This window comes from Urocampus carinirostris, chromosome 1 (assembly GCF_059441175.1).
Source record: "Urocampus carinirostris isolate Australia breed hairy pipefish chromosome 1, RoL_Ucar_1.0, whole genome shotgun sequence".
NCBI lineage: Eukaryota > Metazoa > Chordata > Actinopteri > Syngnathiformes > Syngnathidae > Urocampus > Urocampus carinirostris.
In genome coordinates, this window is record NC_142349.1 from 73,926,556 (window position 1) to 73,941,807 (window position 15,252).

General features: G+C 41.5%; 1 protein-coding gene across 1 annotated transcript in view; it reads right to left on the reverse strand.

Annotated features, from left to right (window-relative positions):
- dlg1b (discs large MAGUK scaffold protein 1b) overlaps positions 1-15,252 on the reverse strand; it is a 74,416-nt gene continuing 59,164 nt past the window's right edge. Inside the window, 10 exon segments of the mRNA XM_088350594.1 lie at positions 1-312; positions 371-462; positions 3,282-3,391; positions 5,130-5,308; positions 5,311-5,478; positions 5,554-5,604; positions 7,075-7,116; positions 9,143-9,251; positions 14,801-14,867; positions 14,942-15,112. Coding sequence (XP_088206720.1) covers positions 206-312; positions 371-462; positions 3,282-3,391; positions 5,130-5,308; positions 5,311-5,478; positions 5,554-5,604; positions 7,075-7,116; positions 9,143-9,251; positions 14,801-14,867; positions 14,942-15,112 — 1,096 coding nt within the window. The 3' untranslated portion in view covers positions 1-205.

Below are 15,252 nucleotides of genomic sequence, written 5' to 3' on the forward strand. Positions count from 1 at the left end.
TTCCTGTTTGCACTTTTATTTGGTTAGAAAAGAAAAATAAGACAGGAAGTGATCATTTGTCAGGTGATATTCATCCACACCATCAATATAGACTTTCTCCTTTGTACGAAAATAGGCAGCTTTGACATGGCCGCGGCCCCTCCCCCCTCCTTCCTGAAAGGGGGCGGGACTTGTTAAAGGGTTAACGGGGTGGGCGGGGCCACGCTCAGAGCTTCTCCTTGGACGGGACCCAAATGCAGGAGGAGGAATGGTCTTCGATGATCTGCTTGCTCTGCTCGTAGATCTCCTCCAGCGTGTCGCCTTGCACGATGGCTGCACGGAAACAGCGTTACGATTGCGCAAAGGGGGGGAGCGGCCGGGGTTCGCCCACCTGTGAAGTGTTCCATGAACTCGTGCTCCAACTTGGCGGCTCGCTCGAACGTCTTCCTGCTCTGTTCTTCCGTCAGGTGCTTGTTCATCTCCCTGGTGGGAAGGGAATAAAAAAAGGAAGGTTGACTGTGCGGCTTCCAGGACAAGCGAAAATTGGAGTATTTTTTTCCACTGAAATCCAAAACAACTGCGTCCACCAAATTTGCCGAGTGACTCTTTTCAAAGAGTATAATATCAAGAGGCACTGCCAACAAAAAATGGAAACAAATGCTGTGAAAAGGTGAAACCACCCAAAGCTGTTTCAATGGCACAGCAGAGCTTTTTCATGACACCCTGATAGTCAAATGAAAATGCTACAAAGGCGAGCTACGAGGTTGCGAAGCTGATGGCCAAGCCCTGCAAACGCTTCACGGAGGGTGAATTTATGAAAGACTGGAATACAAATTGCGTATTCCAATATGCGTGTCCTTCATAGCTTGAATGCCAATTCTTAGCAGCGACATTTAAATTTATAGTTTTGCTCGTTTTTTTTTTTTTGCAGGTTCTGAGTTGTTTCAGTCCAAATTGGTTACAAGTTGAATTGTAAACACTTTAAAGTAATTGTACTTAGGTTTTTATATTGCACTGAAGAGGAAATATTTCCATTTTTTTTATTGTGTTTTGTGGTTTGTTTTTCAGGGATTTGGTGTTGCTTGACTTTGAATTTGTTGCGTATGAACATTTTTAAAGAAGTTCAAAGTGGAAAATTAAAGGCTATTATAAGATAGATAGATAGAGATGGATAGAGAGAAATGGATAGAAAGACAGAGAGAGAGATGGATAGATAGAGAGACAAAGAGAGAGAGAGAGAAATGGACAGAGAAAGGGAGATGGCTAGAGAGATGGATACAGAGAGAGAAAGAGAGAGAAATGGATAGAGAGAGAAAGAGAGAGAAATGATGGATAGAGAGAGAGAGATGGATAGAGAGAGAGAAAGCGCGATGGATAGAAAGAGAGAGAAGGGTGGATACAGAGAGAGAAAGAGATAAATAGATAGAGAGAGAGTGATGGATAGAGATGGGTAGAGAAATGGTGGATAGAGAGCGAGAGAGAGAGAGATGGATAGAGAGAGAGAGAGAGAGAGAGATATGGATAGAAAGAGAGAGCGCGATGGATTGAGAGAGATTGATACAGAGAGAGAAAGAGAGAGAAATGGATAGAGAGAGAGAGAGAAATGGATAGAGAGAACGAAATGGATAAAGAGAGTGATAGCGGTGGATAGAGAGAGATGGATACAGACAGAGAGAGAGAGAGAGAGGAATGGATAGAGAGAGAGAGAAATGGATAGAGAGCGATAGATACTTCATCCCCGAAGGGAAATTCCCACTTCCAGCAGTATCCTTGTGTTGAAAAATAAAATAATAAAATTAAAGAAATAGAATGAAAAACATATTGTTTGCTTAAGAGTATTTAGGTGCTACGGAAAATACACACTTTAATGAAAATAGGGTAATATGCAAATGTGTGTGCGGGGTTTCATATGGGCTTTTACTCCCCCGGGTGGAGTTAAAGAGCCTCATTGCATGAGGAAGAAATGATCTCCTCAGTCTGTCCGTGGAACAAGACTGAAGCTGTTCGTATAGTAGTAGAATAGCATTTTATATTAATTCATTTCATGGATACTGTTGAATATTTGTTGTATGAGTCTGGCAACCAGTTCAGAGTGTCCCCTGCCCACTGCCCGGAGATGGCTGGGATGGGCTCCAGCCCCCCCGCGACCCTAATGAGGATAAGCGGTACGGCTAATGAGATGAGATGAGATGAGTTAAAGCAACCCCAAAATCCGAAAAGTCGCTTTGGAACAGAGCTAAAAGAGCAAATTTTCAAAAAAGGACTCCAAAGCAAATGGAAAAGGAATCACCAAAAACACAAATGTTGTGTTGCAAAAAAGACCCATAATCCGACTAACTTCCCATTTTCTCGTCACTGCGTGAGTTTGTCAAATGAGTATACGTCTACTCCCCCGTCCCGGCTTTCCACCTCTTTTTGTCCCCGACCACGTCAACTTTCCTTTCCTGGCTTACGACTCGCTTCCGACCACCACCATGTTTTTGCTCTCCTGTCCCGGCGACTGACAAGTTTCCGTTCCCGACACAGCCGTCGCTCGTCAGATCCCCAAAAAATACCCTAGTACTCCACTCATGAAACTATTCGTCACAAACATGGTCTCGTTACGTTCACGACATTCCAGTAAATCCAATCGTTTAAAATATTGACTCCAAAACACACGCCAACGTCGAGAGATTATAAAAAAAAATCCGCCTAAAAGCATTCCTGCATCATTTGACGATTCTTGTCGTCATCAGTTGGTATCTCCCCACAATCCCCTTTCAAAAGTAAAAAAAAACTCTCGAGATGATTTCTAATATTATTGTTAGCCTCTAAAAATTCCCAACTTAAATGTATACACATTCAGGGTATGTCTTCCAATCAGACACAAAAATAAACATGCGTAACTTGGGATTCATTTCCACGCACCCTTTTTACGTGCAGGTGTGCACAATCAGTGATTGACTCCTGGAAAGAGGTGGCAAACATTTACAACTCTTTCACACTGTCTAAAATAGGCCAAAGTCAAATACACGGTTGCAGAGGTTTTAGCACTGTAAACCGGTCACTTTTCGGATATTTTTTTTGTCATTCTTCCTTTTTTCCTTCTTCTTTCTATTTTTTTTTCTTTTTCATCCTTTTTTGCCATTTTTTTGCCATCCTTTTTTTTTTAGAAAAATGTGTAAAGTACAAAGTTAAGTTTTTCAAATTGTGATTCAATTTGATCTGGGTCCAGGTAAGGCTTCAAGCTATTCCAGGCGAGAATAAAAACCTTCTATTATTGCTGATATCTCGTCTTTTATTTTGAAAGAGGGACGACTCACATGATGTTCTGGACGGACTTGGGCTTGATGAAGATGGCGACGGGGTGCAGCAGCGCCGCCTGCAGGCGCTTGATGGCGTTACCGGACACGTCCAAGATGCAGTGTTTGCCCTGAGACCGAACGAAAAGGTCCACAATACAATCGAAATCCAAGAAATCAACAGATCAAGTCATAAATTCATACATGAGGTGCTAGAGTGCACTTCAAGGGACAGTGTGTATTATTATAAGCGACTTGAAGTGGGAAAGAAATTTTAGTTGTCTGGCTTTCTTCTCCTAGATGGTAAGGCGCCCGCTTTGAGACTGGGAGGTCGGTGGTTCGCGCCCCGGCCGAGTCATTCCTAAGACTTAAAAAGTGGTCGGCGGCGCCCTCTGTTGGCTGCGGCTGCATCGGCTCGCTACAACGGGTCAGGTGCGATCGACATTTCGTTCTGTGTACATTGTTACACAGAATGACAATACAAGGAAATTATTATTATTATTATTATTTTGATTTTCTTTTATTCTTTATTTTCTTTTCTTCACCCATTCCTTCATTTCTTCTTCTTTTTTTCGGTTTTCTTTATTTTCCATTTTCTTTTATTCTTCCTTTTAAAATCCCTAACCCTCCTATTTTTCATTCTCTTCCTCATTTTCTTGTTTTGTTTACTAGATTCTCTCATTTCTACTTTTTGCTTTCATTCTACTTTCCCATCTTTTTCTGTCTTTTTTCCTTATTTTCTTTCTCCCCTTATCTTCATTCTTGACTTCATTTCTTGTTTTATTCCTTTCTATTTTTCGGTCTTTTTCATCCGTTTTCTTTTCATGTTCTTCTTTTTACTTCTTTCCTTCTGTTATTTTCTTTCTCCCCTTTTCTTCATTCTTTACTTCATTTCTCGTTTAATTTCTTCCTATTTTTCGGTCTTTTTCCCTTTTTTTCTTTTCATTTTCCTTCCTTCTTTTTGTTATTTTCTTTCTCCCCATTTTCTTCATTCTTTACTTCATTTCTTATTTTATTTCTTCCTATTTTTTGTAATTTTCACCTTTTTTCTTTTCATTTTCTTCTTTCTTTTTCTTCTTTATTTTCTTCTTTTTACCTTTTCTATTTTCTATATATTTTTTCGTTATTCTTCCTTCATTCCTTTTTCTTTCTATAGTGTCTTTTTAATCCTTTTTTTCTTTTTCTTTTTCCTTCTTTCCTTTTTTTTTAACCTTTTCTATTTTCTATATATTTTTTCTTCATTCTTCCTTCATTCCTTTTTCTTTCTATGTTTTCTTTTTCATCCTTTTTTGCTTTTATTTTCTTTTTCCTTCTTTCCTTTTTTTAACCTTTTCTATTTTCTATATATTTTGTGTCATTCTTCCTTACATTCCTTTTTCTTTCTGTTTTCTTTTTCATCCTTTTTTGCTTTCATATTTTTCCTTCTTTCTTTCCTTCTTTTAACCTTTTCTATTTTCTTTATATTTTTTGTCATTTTCCTTCATTCCTTCTTTCTATTTTTTCTTTGTCATCCTTTTTTGCTTTTATTTTCTTTTTCCTTCTTTCTTTCTTTTTACCTTTTCTATTTTCTGGATATTTTTTTTGTCATTCTTCCTTTTTTCCTTCTTCTTTCTATTTTTTTTCTTTTTCATCCTTTTTTTGCCATTATTTTCTTTTTAATTTCTTCAATTTGTTCCATATTTGTCATCTACTGCTTTTATTTTTCTTCCCGTTTTTAGCACTCGTTTTAGGTCGTAGTACAAGATATAGCGACATCCTGCGGTCAAATCGTACACACCGTCTCTAAGTTTAGTATTAAGACAGGGGTCTCAAACTGCGGGTCCGGGAAGGCCCGGGAGTGGGAGGGGCCCCGGGTAAGGTGGGCGGTACCTTGTTGGCGACCTCCTGCACCGATTGGACGCTGGTCCCGTACAGGTGATTGTTGTACTGGCCGGCCTCGATGAACTTGTGCTCTTGGATGTCTTTCTCCATTTGCTCGCGAGACGCCACAAAATGGTAGTCGCGCCCGTCCACTTCGTAGTCGCGTTTCGGTCGCGTGGTGTCTGAAAAGAGACCGGGCGATTGGTCGGCGTCTCCGGGGGCGGGGCCAAAGACGACGGCGAGGGCGGGGACTCACGCGGGACGCAGGAACCGAATTTGTCGGGGAACTCGGAGATCAAGTCGTCGTTGATGCGGTCCTTCATGGGGCCCAAGATGATGACCGGTCGCGTGTAGTCCACTAGGGGGAGCCAGAGAGAGGACGGCGTCATGTGCTTCGGCGCCGGACGCTGCCGGGTTGCGCGTGTCGCCTTACCTTCCTGTTGAACCACGGCTTCGTAGGACAGCACCAGCTCCTCTGGACCTCCTGCCGACCCATCACAGTTGCTATGTTTAGCGTTTTTTTGTGTATATCGTCTTCGTTGAAGATTAAAAGGGACGGCGTGTATGAATGGCCACTAGGTGACGCTGTGTTATGACGTGGGCTTATTGGCGCAGGAAAGAATAAAAACAAGGGAGGCTCAAAGTGATTCTCTTTTTTTTGCCTAGCCTCTCACAAAGAAAAAAAGGAAAATGCAATGAAAAATAAGGAAAAAAAAACAATGAAAGAAAGAGGGGGAACGAGAAAATAAGAATTGAAAAAAAAGACAGAAGAAAAAGACAAGAAAGAAAAAGAAGAAAGAAGATAGGGGGCAAAAACAAATAAAGAAGGAAAAAAAGAAATAAAGGAGGAAGAAAAAAAAAGAAGGAACAAAATAAAGGAGAAACAAAGGAAAGAATGAAAAAAGAAAAATGGAGAAAAGGGAAAAAAGAGGGGGAACAAGAAAATAAGAAGAATTGAAAAAAAAGAAGAAAACGACAAGAAAGAAAAAGAAGAGGGGGCAAAAACAAGCAAAGAAAGAAGAAAAGAAAGAAGGAACAAAAGGAGGAATGGAAGAAAGAATGAAAAATATAAAAAGGGAAACATGGAGAAAAGGGTAAAAGGAGGGGGAGCGAGAAAATAAGTAGAATTGAAAAAAAGACAGGAGGAAAAAGACAAGAAAGAAAAAGACGAAGCAAAAAGATAGAGAGCAAAAACAAGTAAAGAAGTAAGAAAATAATAGAAAGAAGGAACTAAAGAAATTAATAAAGGAGGAAGAAAGAAAAGAAAGAAGGAACAAAAAAAGAGAAACAAAAGAATGAAAAAAAGTAAAAGGGGAAAAAGGAGAAGAGGGAAATAGAAAATCATAAAAATAAGCAAGAAAAAGAGAACAAGAGATACAAAAGTAGCAGCAAGATGGCAGACAATCACAACATCTCCTTTTAGGTGAGGCTCATTTTAGTCAAAATAAATACAAAAAACACTTTGATATGATAGTTCATTTATTTCTACATATTACTATTTAATCAATACTGTTTTCTTTAATCAATGTCTTTTAATCCGCTAAGAGACACTAAATCATAAACACTGCCCCTTTAAAAAAAACTACAGCGTAAAACACAATTAAACCCTGTATGTACTGATATATGCAATTTGTCTACCATATATACAGATTATTGTTGAGTTTAAAAATACTTTAAAGATGTAATACCTTATTTGAGAAGATGATAAGGATAGGGTTAAAGGGACAGTGTGTAATATATAATCATTATAAAACATTGATTTGAATATTAAGGAAAAATGTTAATTTTTATTAAAAGGTGGAGATACATAGCGGAATCCATTCCTAGTTGTCTCCCCATGTCTGTGACATCTTGCTGCTACGCTGTGCTCCTAGCACTGCTTTTTGTAGACTTTATCAGGTTAAGCTTAAAATGCTAAAGGACACGAAGACAAACAATGGCGGCGATGACTTACGGCAGCTGCTCTCGCTATCGCTAGCGTTGGACGTAGCATGTTCTGAAAAAAACAAGAGAGAGCCGGCATCAATTTCCATGACGACAAAACGTTGCGTCCACGACGTCTCCAAGCGTATCGGCTAGCGTCGAAGCTAGCAGAAGCGATACGGGGTCGGACGAAAACCCGAAACGAGCTGGATTCCCGCGTCGGCCAACTTAAGCCCCGCCTCCGGAAACAGCCGGGCCAATGAGAATCCGTCCCTTTTCCTGGTGGGCAGCTCCGGTCGGGACGCCCGGACCTCCTCCCCGCATCTCCCCAGCCACTTCGTCCGACGGAATACTGAGATCTTCCGGGCCGGCCCTCCACACTCGAGGAGGCACTAAATAATACACACTGTACCTTTAAACTAATGCTGACCTAAAGCTAAGTTAATTGTTGGGTTTTCTTGGAAAGCATTTGTCCTGGTTAATATGGCAAACGTTCATGTGGTGTTTGTTTCATGTACTCAAAAATGTGCGGCTAACGCTAAGATAAACATAATAGCGCTTTCTGTGATAATAGCATAAAGCCTCACCCGGTCCCTGGCCATTTGTAGACGACCAGTTTACAGCCCTAAAAACTCTGTGTATTCGACTTTGGCCTATTTTAGACATTGTGAAAGAGTTGTAAATGTTCAACTTCCCTTTCCAATCGCGCATTAAAATGGGTTTCGTTTACGCATGTTTATTTTCTGCTGTGCTTTGAATACTGCAGGTAAAAATATGTTGGGAAATCCATTGGGTAACCAATGTGTCAATCATAATTTGAATCATGAGTGTAATTTTTTTCCCTAATACAGGCTGTAATAGGCTCTAGCAAGTTAAAGACCGTGAAAAAAAAAATTGCAATTTGTGGAGAGTTATGTCAATCGAAAGGGCAGAATGGCGGCGCAGTGGTTAGCGTGTGTGCGGCACAGTTCTGAGGTCATGAGATCGAACCTCCTTTGTGGAGTTTGCATGTTCTCCCTGTGCTTGCATGGGTTTCCTCCGGGCACTCCAGTTTCCTCCCACATTCCAAAAAACATGCATGTTAGGTTAGTTGGCCAATCCAAATTGTCCCCGTGTGCCCTGCAACTGGCTGGCAACCAGTGCAGGGTGTCCCCTGCCCACTGCCCAAAGACGGCTGGGATGGGATGTCAATTGAAAGGTCAGAGTTTAACGGGAGTATTAAAAATAATCTAGCAGGTCTGTTTGTTGGAGTAATGGAGCCAAACAGACCGATTACAACAAGGTTCGTCAAATAATGCAGGAATGCTTTTAGGTATTTTTTTTTCTAAATCTGTTGGCGTTATCTCGTGTTTTGGAGAAAATATTTTATGAGGGTGGATTCACTGGACTGTCCTGAATGTAACAAGACCAGAGGAGAATCGTTTCATCAGCCTACGATCAGAACATGTTATTGGCAAGCTATGGCCTATTTTAGACATTGTGAAAGAGTTGTAAATGTTCAGCTTCCCTTTCTAATCTCCTGTTTTGGAGAAAATATTTATATTATATCATATTATATTGAAGTTAGTTTTTTTTGTTTATCAAAAGTGACGGCCCTTTGGAAGGCTAAGGGGTTGAGCACATTTTCTTTTCTTTTGTTTTTTCAAATTAAACACCTTTTAAAAATGGGACCCCCCCCCGGGAGATTTCCCCCAAAACTTGACTAAAACGAGTCAAAACCATCCAGGAAGTGAATCAAAGCGTTGAAATGCGCCTTTGATGTTAACAGCCAACAATGGCTGCAAAATTCAATTCCCTTCCCTCTGTCTGACCAATAAGCGGCCATTGTGATTTCCTGGTCTTGAGGTTTTGGGGGACTCACTGTGTCCTTTGGCGAGGAGGTCGATGGCGTCCTGTAGGCGACAAGAGAAGAAGAAGCACAAACAGGAAGTTACAGCCACAGAGCGAGAGAGCAGACGCCACGCGCAAAAGGAGGACCAATTGAGGGAGGGAGCTACTGGGAAGGGGCGGGGCCTGGGCCAATCGGTGGCTGCGATTGGGCGGCGAGCGGCTGATCTCTCTTCCTGTCGCTGAGCCCCGAGCATGTCCGCCTTACTTACGCTCCAGGTCGCTGCTGTCCTGCTCCTCGCCAGCGGCGGCGCCGTTGCGACTTTTGGCGAAGAGGAAGGAGCGGGCCAACACGCCCTTTCTACGCTTGTCGCCGCACGGCTACAGGAAGTAGACATCACAGGGACAGGAAGTCCCGCGTCAACCTCGCTCACTTACGGCTAACGGTTACGTCCACGTGGACACCATGGCAGCGAATATCGGACTCGTTGATACAATTTCAAATATTTGACCACTAGATGTCGCTGTATTGCGGGGGTAGGCAACTATTTGGAGTGGGGGCCACATTCTGTTCAAAATTTGGGCCAAGGGGCCCATCCTTGAGACATATACAATAGTTTCATTTATGAATAAATATACATCCAAAGCATTTGAGGGAGTCCCCTGCCCACTGCCCTCAGATCGCTGGGATGGACTCCAGCACCCCCGCGGCCCTACTGTGGATAAGCGGTGCAGATACTGGATGGAGGGATGGATATATATCATATCATACATCATTTTCCTATCATGTTACTGTTAAGATTCCCACACCCTTCAGGGAAGATTTGCCTTTTGTAACCTACTACAAAAATTCAACAGATATACTACAAAAAATATATAATGGAAATACTACAAAAATACTGCTGCAGAAATACTAAAAAAATACCACTATTGTATGACTATAATACCACTACAATAATACTTTTACTACTAATAGAGAAATTTTAAAGACAGGAATACTAGAAAATATTACTACATAAATATTGTGAAAGAAATACTATAATGAATACTACATTAATATTAGGAAATACGACAGATATACTACTAAAACTCTACTATGGAAATGTTACAAAAATACTCCTGCCGAAATACTACAAAATATCACTTAAGTTATACTGCCACTTCAAAAGAGTTTTGAAACAGGTACTACAAAAATACACTTACAGTAATACTATAGAAATATTACAAAATTACTACTGCAGGAAAAGAAAACTGTCACGGTTGCCAGGGCGCCCAATTGGCCCTGCCAGCTGCGGTTCATTGACAGATTGGCTTTCCGTCTATTTAAGGTCAGTGCTCTCATTTTTCCTTGATCAGTCCGTCAACGAACCGCTGGCCCACAAGACGTGGGTTTTGACTCGGTCATGTTTCCTGTTGGCATTCCCTGTCCTGTTTATTTTTGTCCTGTTTAATATCGGTTTCCAGTTTCGTTCCCGTCTATTTCTGTCCTGTTTATTATTCTCTCCAATTTTCGTTCCCGTCTAGTTTGTCCTGTTTATTTTCGATATCTTGTTTCATTATCAATCCTGTCCGTCCCATCCTGTCCAGTATCGACCACATCTGTCCGATATCTACTCGGGCGATTGGTATCGATCTCGTCGGCCTCTGGCTTCCTGCCATTCCACGCCAGACTGCTGCCTAACGTGCATGACTCTCCATTTCCCATAAAATAAAAGGCTTGTGTGAGAAACATCACGCGTTTGGGTCCTGATCCTGTTCCGATTCTGGACAAAAACAAAATACCACTACAGTAATACCGTAACAAATAATACTACATAAATATTAAGACAAAAATACAACTACAGTAATTTACAGAAAACAACAGGCATACGACAAAATTCTTCTATGTAAATACTATCATGGAAAATGCAAAAATAGTACGAAAATACTACTCAATAAAAGCAAGAGTATGACAAGAAAAATACTAAATAAAAAAATAAAAAAATCGACAAAAATCCTGTAAAATACCACCGCTATAATACTAAAAAACTTAATATCAAATTTCGTGCTTGAAACAGGAAGATAATATATTATTCTGCTTTAATTGTGAGTGATTCAAAACCGATTGGATTAAATGAAACTACAAAGAAAAGTAACATCTACAGTGGCTTGCGAAACTATTTAGCCCCCTTGAACTTAGTGACCATTTGCCAGATTTCAAACTTCTCCACAACAGTATCTCGGACATGCCTGGTGTGTTCCTCGTTCTTCATGATGCTCTCTGCGCTCTGTGACTATCACAGTGCAGGTGCATTTTCACAGAGACTTGATGACACACAGTTGGATTCCGTTTGTTATCGTTAGTCATTTAGATCAACATTGAATCATTTGGAGATCCTCACTGAACCTCTGGACAGAGTTTGCTACACTGAAAGTAAAGGGGCTGAATCATTTTGCACACCCACTTTTTTGTTTTTCATTTGTTAAAAAAGTTAAAAATATCTGATAGAGTGTGTCGCACTGATTCTTCACAAGAAACGACAGTTTCATGTTTTTATGTTTGAAGTCTGAAATGTGGCAAAAGGTCACAAAGCTCAAGGGGGCCAAATAGTTTCGCAAGCCACTATGACTCTGTGACTGACAGGGTTGGGTAGGGTTACTTTAACTGGATTACTTTCAATGACTTTTGGATTACTCCAATACCAAATATGCTAATAAAAGACAAAAGAAACTCTTATCTCTCTCATCTCTCATTCGCTGCACCGCTTATCCTCAGTAGGGTCGCGGGGGTGCTGGAGCCCAATCAGCAACCATCGGGCAGTGGGCAGGGGACACCCTGAACTGCTTGCCAGCCAATCGCAGGGCACACAGGGACAGACAACTCGCTCGCTCATTCACACCTAGGGACAATTTGGACCGGCCAATTAACCTGAAATGCATGTCTTTGGGATGTGGGAGGAAACCAGAGTGCCCGGAGGAAACCCACGCAAGCACGGGGAGAACATACAAACTTCGCACAGGAAGTCCGGTAGCTGGATTTGAACCCAGACAGGAGGTTCCCAGGACCTTAGAACTGTGCCTGCACACGCGCTAACCACTGCGCTGCCGTGCTGCCACAAAAGAAACTAAATCTGAATAAAATGATGACTCACAACACGTGGTAAGCTTTCTCTCCTGGCTTTGATCTCTTTGATCTCCGGCAAAACTAACATCAAATGCGACAGAAACAAAATGAAAATTAATCCAAACAGCTTTTTGCCGTTCCATGTGTTCCGTTACTCCCCAAACCTGCACAAAATGTAGTCATTTGATTCCTATTTAGTTTCTTTTGTCTTTTATGAGCATATTTGGTATTGGAGTCATCCAAAAGTAATTGAAAGTAATCAAGTTAAAGTAACCCTACCCAACCCTGATGACTGGGTAAGTGTAAAGTACAATGTCAACACTTTGGGAGGTATTTCAGTGACTGGTTATAGAAATTGAAGCAGTTTCAGGATTAACCCCTTGGCCAAAATGTCTGCAACTCCAAAGAGTCGCCCACCTCCGATGTAAACACCCAACCGGATCCAGATTCGAATCCGGTGATCGGCCGGGATTCAGCAACCGTTGTCCACGTCGACCTAACCGATGACTGACACTCGTTCGCTCGCACAAATCACACCGGCCAGCTGATCGTCGACGAAAGCCACGAGCGCTCGGACGCGATTGGCCCGTGCGGGACGGCGTCGGGGTTACGTTCCAATCATGCGCTCGGTCGTCAGGCCGCCATTGCCGCCGCCGCCGGGATGCTCAGAGCTCAGCGACATGCTGTTAAGATGGCACGCGTTCAAAGCATGCGCAACAAAAGCGATGCAAAAAAAGAAATCGCCCAGATCTATGGAGGAGCCGTCCTGTCATATAGAGGACTGGGTAAGGGCTGCAACAACTCATCGACGACTTTGTTTAAAATAGATTATGAAAAGCATTTCGGATTTATCAATTAATCCCCCAAAATAATCGATCAATCCGTCAATTTTGAAATTATTTTTTTATTTGAACTCAATCGCTACAAATATATGCCATAAATCAAAACAAAAATACTGTAAATCACATCACACCTAAAGCAACGTATTCATTCATTCATGCATTTAGTCATTTCAGTATTTATTTAGTCGTCCATTTGGTCATGCATTTGTTGTGTATTTTTGGATTGACATTTTTTCCACTGGTCATCAAGAGGTCGCAGGTTCGATTCCCGGCTCCTCCTGGTTATATGTGGAAGTGTCCTTGGGCAAGACACTGAATCCCTAATGCCCCCAATTGGCGTCTTGCATGGCTGACTCCCTATCAGTATGTGAGTGCGTGTGTGAATGGGAAAGTGTGAAGCACATTGTAAAGACATTGTCTTCATTGACTTGAAAAGCGCTACAGACACAACAAAAAAATGACAAAATGCAGAAATACATGACATTTTAGTCAAATATCGAGGTGTTGTTCATTTGTTTATATGGCATATATTTGTAGCTTTTTATCTATTTTTTTACATTCTTATTTATTATACCTATGGGAGGATGGCTCCTTCATAGAAATCACAGCCAACTTTGTTGTACCCACATAGATTTCTTTCCTTCGTTTTATTTTCTGGACTATAAGCCGCAACAAAAAACAGTACAAGCCAAAAACAGCTTATATTTTGTACTGCATGCGTAAAGAAATATTTTCAATGTACATGAACAATGGCTTTTTTTGTAAAGGCAGTAATTTGGCAGAACGAATCCGAGGGAAAGTAGGTTGCTTAAAAAAAAAGGGAGCTGTTGTTTTTTCATCCTTTCTTGATGGTAATAAGTTAGAGCGCCCCCTGGTGATGGAGGACAAGAATAGCTACTATTAGTAATCCCAAGAGCCAAGAGGAAATTCGCAGGTTCAAGAGTGTTCTCCATTCGGGCCCCGGTGCTGTGGAATGCTCTTCCCCCTGAGATTCCATCTGCAACTTCAGTGGAAATGTTTAAATCTAAGCTTTAAACAGCAGATGAATAATCTATATTTTATGTTGACAAAAACTTTGTATTATTTGTTATTGCAACATCCATTGCAGCCCCTTCTCAAAGTTTCTTCATTTTCCTTATGTTGAGGTTTTTGAGTTTTTCCTTGCCCTCATATAGGTTTTAGATCAGGGGATGGTGTCGTAATAGTCTGTGGTTTGCAATAGTCTGTGGTCTGTGCAGCTCTTTGAGACTCTTTGTGATTAAGGGCGTCACAAATAAACATGACTTGACTTGAGGTTATGGGGTTTTTCCTTGCCCTTAGGTAGGTTTTAGATCAGGGGATGGTGTCATAATAGTCTGTGGTTTGCAATAGTCTTTGATCTGTGCAGCCCTTTGAGACTCTTTGTGATTAGGGGCGTCACAAATAAACATGACTTGACTAGAGGGATTTGAGTTTTTCCTTACCCTCATGTAAGTTTTAGATCAGAGGATGGTGTCAAAATAGTCTGTAGTTTGCAATAGACTTAGATCTGTGCAGCCCTTTGAGACTCTTTGTGATTAAGGGCGTCACAAATAAACATGACTTGACTTGAGGTTATGGGGTTTTTCCTTGCCCTTATGTAGGTTTTAGATCAGGGGACGGTGTCATAATAGTTTGTGGTCTTTGCAGCCCTTTGAGACTCTTTGTGATTAAGGGCTATACAAATAAACATGACTTGACTTGACTAGTTTTGTATATCTTTGTATAAACTGCATAGTTGAGAACCTTTGAAGAAAAGTAGCGGCTTATAGTCCAGAAAATACGCTATCATGCTAAAAAAAAAGCTAATATAAAACCAAAGGTGAAAAGAAATGAGCACATTCATCACATGCAAACTCAAAACATTTTTGGACAAGCGTGTGAAATGCTGATGTTAGCAGGCTAGCAGTAGCACATGCTAGCAAGGCCATGGCATGACGCAGTAAAGGGGGCGTGGCCCCACTCACCCCTCGCTCTCGAGATTTGGGATTGAACTTGACCGTCTTCAGCCTGGCGCGTTCTTTCTTCTCCACCCTGCGGGAGCACAACGTGGGAGTGAGCGCCACCGCCTGGAGGAGTTTTGCGTCGGTGCGGTGGTGTGTCGGCACCTCCTCTTGCTGGGTACCACACCCACTTCCTGGGCGGCGCCCGTCATGTGACGCGCTTGCCACCATTCGTCGTCCGAGGCGTTGAGCACGTGGAGGATGTCCCCGAATTTGAAGTCCAGGCCCTGGCTGGGAAGACCCGAATCTCGGCTGCGGTCGTAATCGAAAAGGGCCCTGCCGGAAAAAGGTCGGACAAATCTCAGAAATACTACAAAACAAAACAAAAAACTAGTACTTAAAAACAGAAATCTCTTATCTCTTTTTACTTCTGAGAAGAAAAATCAATTCTACAAAAATACTATTACAGTAATACT